At 45.1% G+C, this 13,527-nt stretch overlaps 1 protein-coding gene across 1 annotated transcript in view; it reads right to left on the bottom strand.

Moving 5' to 3' along the window:
* LOC122806154 (ubiquitin-conjugating enzyme E2 Q2-like) overlaps positions 1-13,527 on the bottom strand; it is an 800,789-nt gene that overhangs the window by 527,653 nt on the left and 259,609 nt on the right. Inside the window, exon 3 of the mRNA XM_044076390.1 lies at positions 12,326-12,382. Within this exon, the coding sequence (XP_043932325.1) occupies positions 12,326-12,382 (57 nt within the window). The remainder of the gene's footprint in view (positions 1-12,325; positions 12,383-13,527) is intronic.

Raw genomic sequence — 13,527 nt, 5'->3', positions numbered from 1 at the left:
TACTTCTGGCCTGCCCCATGTCGAGGTGAGCCTTATGAAGATTTCTGGATGTAACCTCCACTCGTGGGGGTCTTGGAAATTCCTGCTTAGGCTGTCCGCCAGCACATTTTCTTTGCCTGGAACAAACTGGGATTGCAACTGTATGTTTAAGCTTAGTGATTTTTCCCAAAGATTCATTGTCAGTCTGCAAAGGGGGTAAGAATGGGTGCCCCCCTGCTTGTTTATGTACCACATGACAGTGGTGTTGTCTGTCCGTATTAGCAGGTGGCCTTGCTGAAGTTGTCGAAATGCCTCGATGGCATGCATGACTGCCAGCATTTCTTTTTGGTTGATATGCAGATGTGTTTCCTTTGGAGACCATTGTCCTTGAATACATCTGCCCTCCATGTGTGCCCCCCATCCAAGGTCTGAGGCGTCTGTGGTCATTGTTTGTGTTATTTGTGGTTTTTTGAATGACATACCTGTGTTTGCCTGGCTTACCGAGGCCCACCATAGAAATTCTTTTTGTAGGCATGGAATGAGCGGTATGGTTGTCTCTAGGTTGTTGCTGTGTTGAGACCATAAACTTTTTAGGTACCATTGAAGCTTTCTCATGTGTAGTCTTGCTAATGGAACCAGGAGAATGCATGATGCCATGTAACCCAGGGCCTGTAGGAATCTCCTTGCAGTCATCTGGGTGAGCTTTGCCAAACCTTTGAAATAATGAGTTAACTTCTTTGCTTGTCTTCTGTCAGGTAAGCCATTTGAGAGGTTGTGTCTAGATTGGCTCCTAAGAAAGTAATTTGCTGGGATGGCTGCAGTCTTGACTTTTGAAAGTTGACTGTGTATCCCAGAGCTTGTAGCAATTGAATGACATAATCCAAGTTTTTTGTCAAAATCAGTTTGTCGTCCGCTTGTATGAGGCAGTCGTCCAGGTACGGGTAAATTTGGATCCCCTGGAGCCTGCAATGAGCAATTACTGAAGCCAGGCATTTTGTAAACACTCTGGGCGCAGTAGATGAGCCAAATGGCAATGCTGAGAATTGATAATGCTCTGGCCCTGCAAGAAATCTGAGGTATCTTCTGCAGCTGTGTCTGATAGGGACATGCAGGTATGCCTCCTTGAGGTCCAGAGTAATCTGCCAAGACCCTTGCCCAGCATGGGAAGGAGTTGCTGTAAGGTCAGCATTTTGAACTTTGGTACTATGAGAAAGGTGTTTAATGCGGACAAATCCAGTATTGGTCTCCATTGTGTTTCTTTTCTTGGAACAAGGAACAGTCTTGAGTAAAACCCCTGGCCTTGTTCTTGTTGTGGAACTTTTTCTATTGCATTGATTTGAGCGAGCAGAGAGATTTGCTTGATAGCCTCTGCCCTCTGGTTTTGTGGTAGGTTTGGCATGCCTGGTTTCCTTGGAAAGGTATGAAAAGTACAGTTTTGTACCTACCATAAATGTAGATGTCCGAACAGGATAGCATCTGCAGTCCTAACAAATGGGTTGTCCTGTCGTCAGGCAGCCCTTCGGTCGGCCGGATTCCAAAGTCTGGGTCTGGCCTCGGCTGGTGTCGCACTTCACCCGACGTCATCTCTGCTGGTCTTCGGGTATAAAGGCATCAGCCGACGCCATTTTCCTCCGTGTTTCTTGCCCCAGATGCCAGTTGCCCTCTTGGAAAGCTAAATTTTGGGTAAATGCCAATGTTTCCAAAAAGTAGTAGGCAAACACAAAAAATAAGCATGTATGTACATATATATACAAACAAATACACCATAAGAGATCCCCCCCAGCTAGCTATTAGGAGGGTAAATACCCTAGGAGTACCACAGAGGGGAAGGAGGGTGGGTAATCCTGACTGCAGATGCTATCCTGTTCGGACATCTACATTTATGGTAGGTACAAAACTGTACTATGTCCTTCAAGAATGCATCTGCAGTCCTAACAAATGGGTAGAATACCATAGCCAAACTAGGGGAGGAGGAAGAAGAATTATGGTGTAGTTAGGATCCCTTGCAAAACAGCAGTGGCAAACCCTGCTCGGGATCTAGAGTATAGAGGTAAGTTATAATGCTTGGCAAATGTATGCACGGAGGTCCAAGTAGCCGCCTCAATAATGTCCTTGGTAGCCACTCCTCGTAAGAAAGCTGTGGTAGTGGCTGTAGCCCTTGTAGAATGAGGCCTTATGTTCTGTGGAATTTGCTTTCCATGGTAGGAGTAACAGAATCTTATGCAATTTCCTATCCACTTGGAAATTGTCTGTTTGGAAATTGCTTTTCCTTCCCTTCCTGTTGCATAAGCTACTAGAAGCTGGTCAGTTTTTCTATTGCCCTTGGTTCTGTCCAGGTAGTAGCGCAACTGTCTATGTACATCCAAGGTATGCAGCAGTCTTTCCCCCCCTGTTCTGTGGATTGGGAAAGAAGGTAGGTAGGTAGGTAGGTGGATTGCCTGGTTTAGAGACACTCTGGATACCACCTTAGGCATAAATGTAGGATTAGTTCTCATGGACACTATCTTGATGGAAGATTAGGAAGGGTTGTACTGCCATTAAGGCCTGTAGTTCCGAAACCCTTCTTGCTGAAGTAATTGCCAGTAGGAAAGCAGTTTTCCAGGATAGGTGTTGAAGATCTGCTGTTGCTGCTGGTTCGAATGGAGGAAGTGTCAATTTTTCTAGCACAAAGTTAAAGTCCCATGTTGGTAATGGTGGTTTCCTAGGAGGTTTTACATTCTTGATTCCTCTGAGGAACTGCCTGAGTAGAGGATGTGAGAAGACAGGGGGATCGAAGCTGTATTCTGCAGAAATAGCTGATGCATGAATCTTGATGGAGGAATAGGACAGGCCTGTATGGAGAAGCTCTGCCAAATACTCCAGGATGTTGGCAATATCTACCTTTGACACATCTTTTCCTCTTTCAGTACTCCAAATGACAAACCTTTTCCATTTTCCTGCATAGTTCCTTCTTGTTGAAGGTCTGCGGGCCTCAAGGATAAGGTCTTTAACCCTTTGGGATAAATCTGGGTTAGTTGCTCTTATGTAATGTTCCAGGCAGTCAGTTGCAGAGTTTTCAGGTTTGGATGCATGATGTTGTAGTCGTTCTGAGTTAACATCAAAGGAATCAGGGGTAGTGTCCACGTTCCCCCCCGAGACATGCTCCTCAGCAATGGATACCAATGTTGTCTTGGCCAGTTCGGAGCTATCAGAATTATCCTTGGACGTTCCTCTTTGATTTTCAGTAGTACTTTGTGCATCAAAGGAAGAGGTGGAAATGCATATGCTGTCAGGCCTTTCCAACTGAAGGATAGAGAGTCCACCTTCCAAGCAAGTGGGTGGTATGTCCTTGTGCAGAATTTCTTGAGCTGGTGATTGAGTGGGGATGCGAATAGGTCTATTTGTGGCATTCCCCATTTCTTTGTGATGGCCTTGAAGATGTCCGGGTGTAGCATCCATTCGTGAGCATCCGAGGTAGTTCTGCTTAACATGTCTGCTAGGATGTTTTCTTTTCCCGGAACAAATATTGCCTGTAACTGAATGTTGTAGCTCAGAGCCATATTCCATAGGTCCAGAGCCATTCGGCATAGGGGGTATGAATGAGTGCCTCCCTGTTTGTTGATGTACCACATGACTGTGGTGTTGTCTGTCCTTATCATTAATTGGCCTTCTTTGAGAAATGGTCTGAAATTCTGGATTGCTAGTTTTACTGCCAGCATTTCTTTTTGATTTATGTGCAGGTGTAGCTGATCTGGAGCCCATAATCCTTGAATGCATTTGTCCAGCATGTGGGCCCCCCAACCTAGGTCTGAGGCGTCCGTTGTGATGGTTTGGCTTGCTTGAATGTTGTGGAAGGGCAAACCTGGGTTTGACTGGCATGCTTGAGCCCACCATAGGAACTCTTGTTTCAGGCATGGGATTAGTGGTATTTCGGTTTCTAAGCTGTGCCTGTGTTGAGACCATAAATTCTTTAGGTACCACTGTAGCTTTCTCATATGCAGTCTGGCATGGGGACCAGGATTATGCATGATGCCATGAAGCCCAAGGCCTGCAGTACTTTCCTTGCTGTTAGTTTGTTCTGCTTTGTTAATGCCAAGAAGTAAAGAGGGAGTTGTTCTTGTTTTTCTGCAGTTAGGAATGCCATCTGTTTTACTGTGTCCAATTCTGCACCCAAGAATGTTCTTGTTTGGGATGGTATCAGTCTTGACTTTTTTAAATTGACTGTGTATCCCAGGGCTTGTAGTAAGCAAATGACTCTTTGCAAGTCTTGTGTCAGCTTGCTTTTGTTGTCCGCTTGCATCAGGCAGTCGTCCAGGTATGGATAAATTTGGATTCCCTGTAGCCTGCAATGAGCGATTACTGATGCCAGGCATTTCGTGAATACTCTGGGCGCAGTAGATAAGCCAAAGGGCAATGCTGAGAATTGATAATGCTCTGATCCTGCAAGAAATCTGAGGTATCTTCTGCAATTTGGTCGTATGGGGACGTGCAGGTATGCCTCCTTGAGATCTAGAGTTACCAGCCAACACTCCTTGCCCAGCATGGGAAGAAGTTGCTGTAGGGTCAGCATTTTGAATTTTGGAACAATGATGAATGTGTTTAAAGCGGACAGGTCGAGAATAGGTCTCCAACTTTTCTCTTTTCTTGGTACTAGGAAGAGTCTGGAGTAAAATCCTTTGCCCTGTTCTGTAGGTGGTACCCTTTCCACAGCTCTCATCTTTGTTAATTGAGCTATCTGTTTTAGAGCTTCTGTTTTTTGATTTGGTGGTAGGTTTGGCATTCCTCTTTTTACTGGTAAGGTGTGGAAATGAAACCTGTAGCTTTGGTCTATGGTTTGCAAAATCCACTTGTCTCTTGTGATATAGTGCCAATTTTTTGAAAATAAGGCTAACTTTCCGCCTAAGGGTGCTGCTATTTGTTCCCTGGTAGGCGGTGTCAGAGCCAAGTCACTGTGATTGTCCTGTTGCAGTGGCAGTGGTTGTGTCTGTGCCTCGTTGGTTATTGCCTTGCCACTGGCGTCCTCTGTAGGCACCTCCTCTGGATTGATTTCTGCCTCTGGAACGTCTATTCCTGCCTCTCTGAGATTTAGAGGAGTCTGGAAAGGACCAATTTTTGGAAGGCCAGTTCCTGCTAAACCTTGGGGCTGAACCTGTAAGAAATCTTTAACTGTTTGTACAGATTTTGCCTTCTCTTCCATTTTCTTCATTACTTGCTGGGCAGGAGAACCAAATAGACTGACCTTATCCATAGGAGCATCTAATAGCTTTGCCTTAACATGATCCGCAAGACCTGTTCTTTCAACCATGCATGCCTTCTTATAACTGTGCTAGTCATGGCTGATCTAAATGAAGCCTCCAGTGCATCATAGCCACATTTTAAAGAATGGTTACTAACCTGCTGAATGTTATTCACCATTTCTAAAACATATTTCTTATCTAAGGAATCATCAGAGGACAGTTTCTTAGTTAACTGATCAAGCATAAACTCTTGGTATTGGATCATATGAAACTGACAGTTCAAAGCTCTAGCTGAGAGAGTAGCAGAGGTGTATACTTTTTACCCCATCTCTAAGGACCTGGATTCCCTTTCAGAAGGGAGAGGGTTTTTCGCTGAGGTCGAAGCTACTGCCTTAGGCCCCTGGGAGATAGTCTCAGGATCTGCAAGGGAGCCTTGTATAAGTGGTGATGAGTGTCCGCACCCTGTAAAACCTATCGGGCTTGGCAGGGGCTGGAGGTAAAGTATCAGGAGCAGTGCAAACATCATTAAATGCATCATCCACAACAGGAAGAACTGGAGGTATAGCTAAGGGCCTGTGTTGCGGTAAGTGTAGAAAGGTCCTAAGCCTTTTTCTTGAATCTGAGAAATCTTGTCCCTGCCATTGGAATTGCTCTCTCATGGCATGTAAGGTTTCCCCAAAGGAGAATTCCTCTGGTGGAGAGGCAGAAGGTATAGATTCTTCAGCATCGGAATCTTCATAAGTAGAAAAAGGAGCCTCTGGATGGTCTGTATTGTCTGAATCATCAGAAGAGTCATCTGAGGACACTGGCTCAGGGGCTCTGCTCTAGGTCTCTTTTCTGGAGGTTGAGAGGCCCTGTCTGGGTGAGATTGGGATCCCCTTATTAAAGAGATGAGATCCTCTGCCAGAGTAAGCATTTGGGAACTGGAACTGGGCCTGTGAGAGGGGGGCTTAACAGGCACAGACTTAGCAGTTTTGGCTGCTTTAGCCCTGGCAAAGGCCTTTATAGACATGGCTGCAGGAGGCCTAGCAGCACCACGTGCTGGGGTAGAGACATCCAAAGGGATGGTGTCCGATAATTCTAGAGAAACCACATTAGTAGGCAAAACTTCAGAGGCCGATTCAACTAGGGTAGCAGGAGCCTTGGTAGTAGTCATGGATTCGGTTGAAGATTGACCCGTTTGCTCGGTTTCGGCCGAAACCGAGACACTCGCGGTTTGCTTAACCGTGGTTTCGGCCGAAACCGCGGACCGCGGGTGTCTGTCTTTTTCTTTGCGTTTCTTAACAATTTGAGAAGTCGGAGGATCCAACGGCATAATGTACGCAAAACCTGAGCCGAAAAACTGTTCAGCAAACTCCGACCGACGCCTAAGCGTTCGTCGGTTGAAAGAAGCACAGGCTAAACAGGCTGCTACGTCGTGGTCTGGGCCTAAACAAGGTAAGCAGTAAGAGTGGAAATCTTTATGAGGTATTTGTTTCCCACAAGTTAAACAGTTATTCACTTTTTCTGACATCGGCTGAGGCAAGAGAGAGTCCCCTTGCCGCCTTGTGATCTAGAGTCACCAGCCAAGACTCCTTGCCCAGCATGGGAAGAAGTTGCTGTAGGGTCAGCATTTTGAATTTTGGAACAAAGATATGTGTTCAGAGCGGACAGGTCGAGAATAGGCCTCCATTGGTTTTCTTTTCTTGGTACCAGGAAAAGTCTGGAGTAAAATCCTTGCCCTTGTTCCATAGGAGGTACTTTTTCTATAGCTCTCATCCTTAGTAGATGGTTGATTTGTTCTAGAGCGTTTGTTTTTTGGTTTGGTGGTAGGTTTGGCTTTCCTCTCTTTTTTGGTAGAGTGTGGAAGTGAAACCTGTAGCCTTTGTCTATTGTCTGTAAAATCCATTTGTCTCCTGTAATGTAATGCCAGTTTACGGAAAATAAGACTAGCTTTCCGCCTAAGGGTGCTTCCAGTTGTTCCCTGGTAGGCGGTATCAGAGTCAAGTCATTGTGTTTTTCCTGTGGAAGTGGTCGTAGCTGGATCTGTGGCAGTACTTCTCTGGTTGTTAGGCTGCCACTGACGTCCCCTGTAGGCACCTCTGGATTGACCTCTGCCTCTTGGGCGCCTATTTCTGCCTCTCTGTGCTCTGGAGGTGTCTGGAAAGGACCAATTCTTCGAAGGCCAATTTCTACTAAACCTCGGAGGCTGGACCTGTAAGAAATCCTTGACTGTTTGGACAGATTTTGCTTTTTCTTCCACCTTCTTTAGCACTTGCTGTGCAGGGGAGCCAAACAAACTTTGTTTCTCCATGGGAGCATCCAGAAGCTTTGACTTTACATGGTCTGGTAAGGATTGCTCTTTTAACCATGCATGCCTTCTAATCACTGTTCCAGTCATAGCTGATCTGAAGGAAGCCTCCAGTGCATCATAGACACATTTTAAGGAATGATTACTGACCTGCTGAGTGTTATGTACCAAATCCTGAAGGGACTTGCTGTCTATACGTTCAGGAGAGGACAGTTTTTTATTTAGCTGGTCTAACAAAAATTCCTGATACTGAATCATGTGGAATTGACAGTTCAAGGCCATAGCCGAAAGAGTAGCAGAAGTATAAACTTTTTTACCCCATCTCTCTAATGCTCTAGATTCTCTTTCAGAGGGGAGGGGGTTTTTGGCAGAGGCAGCTGCTACAGCTTTGGGGCCCTGTGAAATGGTTTCAGGATCTGCAATAGGAGCCTTATACAAGTGAAAGTGTGTGTCTGGGACCCTGTAATATTTGTCGGGCTTGGCAGGGGCCGGGGGAAGAGAGTCAGGGGCAGTACAAGCATCATTATATGCATCATCAACAACTGTAAGTACTGGAGGAATGGCTAAAGGCCTATGCTGTAGTAAATGCAAAAAGGTCCTTAGCCTTTTCCTTGAATCTGAAAAATCCTGGCCCTGCCATTGAAAATGCTCTCTCATAGCGTGTAAGGTTTCCCCAAAAGAAAATTCCTCAGGAGGAGAGGCAGAAGGAATTGAGTCTTCTGCATCAGAATCCTCATAAGGAGAATATGGGCCTTCTGGAGGATCTGAGTTTTCTGAATCATCCGAGGAATAGTCTGTAGAAACAGGATCCGGGGGCTCTGCTCTAGGCCTCTTCTCTGGAGGGGGTTGAGAGGCCCTGTCTGGGTGAGGTTGGGATCCCCTGATCAAAGAAATGAGATCCTCAGCCAGGCTGAGCATTTGGGAACTAGAGGTAGGCCTGTGTGAGGGGCTTTTAGCAGGCAAGGCCTTAGAAGATTTAGCTGCTTTAGCCCTAGAAAAAGCCTTGATAGACATAGATGCAGGGGGACTAGCAGCTCCACGTGCAGGAGTAGATATGTCTAAAGGAATAGTATCCGATAAATCCTGGGTGGCTACTACAGCAGGGGTAATTTCAGTAGCAGATTCAGCCATGCTGTGTGAGGCCTCGGCTATCGGAGGCATGCTTTCCGCCGAAGGAAGAACCGAGGACTCTGTTTCAGCCGAAACCGAGACACTCGCGGTTGGCTTAACCGTGGTTTCGGCCGAAACCGCGGGCCGCAAGTGTCGGTCCTTTTCCTTACGCTTTTTAGCTAATTGTGGAGTCGGAGTCTCCGACGGCATTTTGTAAGCAAAAGCGGGACCAAAAAACTCCTCTGCAAACTCCGACCGACGTCTAAGTGTCCGTCGGTTGAAGGAAGCACAGGCTAGACAAGCTGATACGTCGTGGTCTGGGCCTAAGCACGGAAGGCAGTAAGAGTGGAAATCCTTATGAGGTATTTGTTTCCCACAAGTTAAACAATTATTTACTTTTTCTGACATCGGCTGAGGCAAGAAAGAGTCCCCAACGGGGTACTTAGCTTTTTAGAAGTCTTCGGTAGTAGAAATCTCTGGATCTGACTGACCGGCACTTGCGAACAAGCTTCTGCTTCGGGCACTGCGCGGCAAGAAAGACTGAGGAAAATGGCGTCGGCTGATGCCTTTATACCCAATTCACAGCAGCTATGACGTCGGGTGAAGTGCGACATCAGCCGAGGCCAGACCCAGACTTTGGAATCCGGCCGACCGAAGGGCTGCCTGAGGCAGGACAACCCATATGTTAGGACTGCAGATGCATCCTTGAAGGACATCTGCTTGGAACTGGTAGAGGAAAGTCATTGGGACTGTTTCCTGTAAGGCTGTGATTTGTCTTCTCCGCTTTTGGAGGTAGGGGCACCCCATTGTTTGGGCCTGTATGAGCCTTGGGGCCGAGATCTGCCTCTAGGACACCTGTATCTGCCTCTGTGGTCTGTCCGACACTGGAAAGGACCAATTTTTAGAAGGCCAGTTCCTGCTAAACCTGGGTGGCTGTACCTGTAAGAAATCCTTGACTGTCTGCATGGATTTTGCTTTATCCTCTTTTTTTTCAACACCTCTTCTGCTTTAGTACCAAACAAAGTATCATGCTGCAATGGTGCATCTAATAATTTTGCTTTAACATGATCAGGCAGATTCTGTTCCTTTAACCAAGCATGCCTTCTAATAACAGAACATGTAACAGCAGCCCTGCAAGAGGCCTCCAGTGAATCAAACACATTGCAAAGTATGCTTTCCCACTTGTTCAGTTGCATGCAATAAACCCTGCAATTCCTTGTTCTCTGAGCATTCAGTATTTATCAACATTTTCTGTTTAAGCAGTGACATTAAATATTGCTGACATTTAAGCATATGAAACTGACAATTTAAAGCCTTTACAGCCAGGGTAGCAGAGGTGTAGTCTTTTTTCCCCCCATCTGTCTAGAGCCCTAGAATCCCTATCAGAGGGGACAGGGTTTTTTGCAGTGGAAGCGTTAACCCCCTTGGGACCCTGAGATATACTTTCTGGGTCAGCAGCGGGGTTTTTATATAGGAATTTATGAGAATCCGGGACCCTGTACTATCTGTCTGGCTTAGCAGGTGCAGGGGGTAAAGAGTCAGGGGACAGGCCGGACTCTGAAAATATACAGTCTACAATGTCTAGAACAGGTGGAATAGCAAGGGGTCTGTGCTGAGGAAGTAGCAGAAAGTCTGAGCCTTTTCTTAGATTCAGAGTAATCTTGGCTCTCCCAGTAGAAATGCTCCCTCATAGTATGCAGGGTTTCCCCAAAAGAATAATCTTCAGGAGGAGAGGCTGAAGGAATGGATTCTTCAGCATCAGAATCCTCATAGGGAAGCATGGAGTAATCCTGTTCAGAAGAGGAATTAGAGGAAATAGATACCTGATCAGAATAATCATACTCTGTCTCTTGCCTAGGCCTCTTATCAGGAGGGGGATGGGAGCACCTGATCAAAGTAATTTTGAGCATCTGTTTTTTAGGCATGGAAGTCTGAGTAGGAGAACGCTGTACTTGCTTCTTTGTCTTTAGAGCTGCTTTAGTCTTTGAAGCTGAAGATGGCTTAATATATAGTTGTATAGGTCTGAAGACACCCTCAGAAGCCGATGCCTGCTCAGCTGCTCCGGACCCATCTGAGGGAATGATTTCAGAGTGTCCAATACCTTGAGTATCCAGAGGCCCAGTTAGCTCCACGTGGGAGTCAGTAGCGGCCTGTGGCTCTGAGGTAGTGGGCGCCAGGGGCTGCGAAAGCGCCTCACTGAGAACTGGCGACTGGCCCAGTAGAGGCTTCGTCAGTTTTGGACCTCGGATGCCTATTCCTTGTCCTTGCGTTTTTTGTAAACGCCGGCTGTTCCAACGGCATTATATAATTAAATCTTCGGCCAAAGTAATGAAATGCAAAATCGAACCGACGCTTGATACTGCGTTGGTTAAATCTAGCACAAAACCGACAGCTAGCAATGTTGTGATCAGGGCCTAGGCAAGGAATACAGTAAGAGTGAAAATCCTTATGAGGTATTTGCTTCCCACAAGAAACACAATTGTTAACTTTTTCTGACATCGGTCTGGAGCAAGAAAAAAGTTTCCCCAATGGAGTACTTAGCTTTAATGAAGACTTCGGTTCTGAAATTCGGATTTGAAAATCTCAGGAGTCGGTCGACCGGCACTTGCGAACTGCTTTTGCTTTGGGCACCGTGCGGCAAGAAAGACTGAAGAAAATGGCGTCGGCTGCATCTTTTATACCCTTGGCACACTGACGTCAGGGAAGAGGCAACAGCAACCGACGCCGGACCAAGACTTTGGAATTCTGGCCGACTGAGGGTAGCCTGCCAGCAGGATAACCCTAGAGTAATGACTGCAACAGTGAAACACGAATATCAAGTCCCACCAGATGATTAACAGTAGGGTGCATGTCCAACATCTGAGCCAGCTTCATGGCCAAAACTAGGACAACAAAATCCAAACTAGCAAACCTTTCTAAGCTTGGCAGGAGGTCAGGAAAGTAGACTCCTCAACCAAGAATTTAGCAACTTACACTTTCAGGAAGGATTCTTGGAATCTCAATTCAAGGTGGCTGGGTGTTCTCCTGCTAATAAACACATACCCCATATATGGCTGTCTGGGTGCACAATTACTCATACTCTCAAATATGGACAGAAATATAAACCTATTCTGCAACAGTTGAATGACAGTTCCTCCTCCCTTCAGCCTGTGCAGATCAGAGATCACACCAAGGGGTTTCCTGCTACTCCATGCACTACGTATCCTCTACAGACTGCATCTTTCTCTGAGGACAGCTTTGAGTGCTTCTAAGGATCTCCTCCAGGTTGCCAGGCAGAAGGGCTGTCCCACCATCTGGCAATGCTTTCCACCAAGCTATTTTCTCAATCAGTAAAGACAGTGTCACTGCAGGTTCTAGCTAGTGATCAGTCAGTAACCAAGCAGTCAATGTATTTAAACCACTGAAAGGAGGAGTGCTCCTTTAACAGCCTAACTGTATAAATAGCAGAAAAAAAGGGAAAAGCAGGGGAACAGCACGCACAAACTGAAACACGATGGCAGGATATGCTCCGACCATACCTACACCTGCATTTGCAAGGTAAAAGAACTGAAAAGATTTACAGAAATGTACTTTACTAGGGATATTAGTAGAGGAGATTCCAAATTACCCCCTACAAAAGGCCTCAGAGTTCAAACCATTACATTACTAAAGAACATACTAATCCTATCCACCTTTAAACAATTACAAACTCCTACTTCACTCTCATTTTGTTTTGTAACTTCACATGTACCTCTCCCATATCCTCCTCCTCTTCATCATCTGAAGAGACATCCTCTGTTGTTCCATTCTAGAAAACAAAAGGGGGAAAATGTCAATGCCAGCAAAAAGCAATGAAGCAGAGTCAAACTACAACAGGTAAGCTTCACACAAATCTTCAGCAGATCACTGTTAAACACCTGGAAACTAGTTAGTGCATAACTTCTGACAAAAAAATATACACCACCATTTAAGCAGCAGATGTAAACCACTACATCACTAAAGAACTGTTGGGTCTTATGATAGTGAACTCGGCACTTAACTTGCAATCAAAATTTGAAATTTTTGTATAAACAGTAGAGAGCAACTGAATTTTCGTCTTTTTGACCACGACAAAATGTATTTTTATTTGAGGAATTCAATGGCTTTAAACAAAGCCATTTCTTAAATTTCGTATTTATTTTACTTCTCCATTTGTTGTACTACTCAATGCTTTCACTACAGGCTGACAGAATTATATCAAAGCACAAGATACTAAATAGCCTCAGAATCCAACATGCCATAAGACATGAAATTTATGTTACCAACTATAATGATAAAGCAGCTTTGTCTTCTTTTCATCTGATGGAACTCTGATCTGGTCCTGGCACCTTTAAACTTTCTGATCCAGGGCTCAGACTCCTCCCTACCCACAATTCCCTCTCCTTCCTCAGAATACCTCAGATCGAGTTTGCCTAACATTAGGCAACAGGTTTCCAATATTGAGAGCTAATTAAAGATTATGCTCAGTATAAAAAGCCAATTAAAGACTATGCTGAATACAAAAAGGTGTCCCATGTTAAGAAAAGCAACAAACCTGCTGAAGTTTATGTTAGCAAGACTCCTCTATAGTAAAATCATTCAAGGTACAGGAGGTGTCAATTTAGAAGGGGGAAAGAGAAGAGATGTCGAAGCAAACGAAAATAGGATACTACAAATCTATGATTAAAGTTGAGTACACAACTTAACCGATGTTGTCCATTTTCCCTAGCAACCAATTTGCCTAGGTAAATCAAGTATACTTCTTACAAGCTCTGGACTGTACATGCAACTTACAGTAAGACACAAAGGCATTGACTGTAGACAGCAGCACAAAATCTCATCAAATGGGAGGATATGTTGAAAAACTGGAAATTGCTACTGCCTATCAAATGAACTATTGGCTTCGTAGTTAATAAGCCTACTTTGTTATAAAAT

This window comes from Protopterus annectens, chromosome 7.part0 (genome assembly GCF_019279795.1).
Source record: "Protopterus annectens isolate FY-2018-M chromosome 7.part0, PAN1.0, whole genome shotgun sequence".
Lineage (NCBI taxonomy): Eukaryota > Metazoa > Chordata > Ceratodontiformes > Protopteridae > Protopterus > Protopterus annectens.
This window is presented reverse-complemented; position numbering and strand designations above follow the sequence as displayed.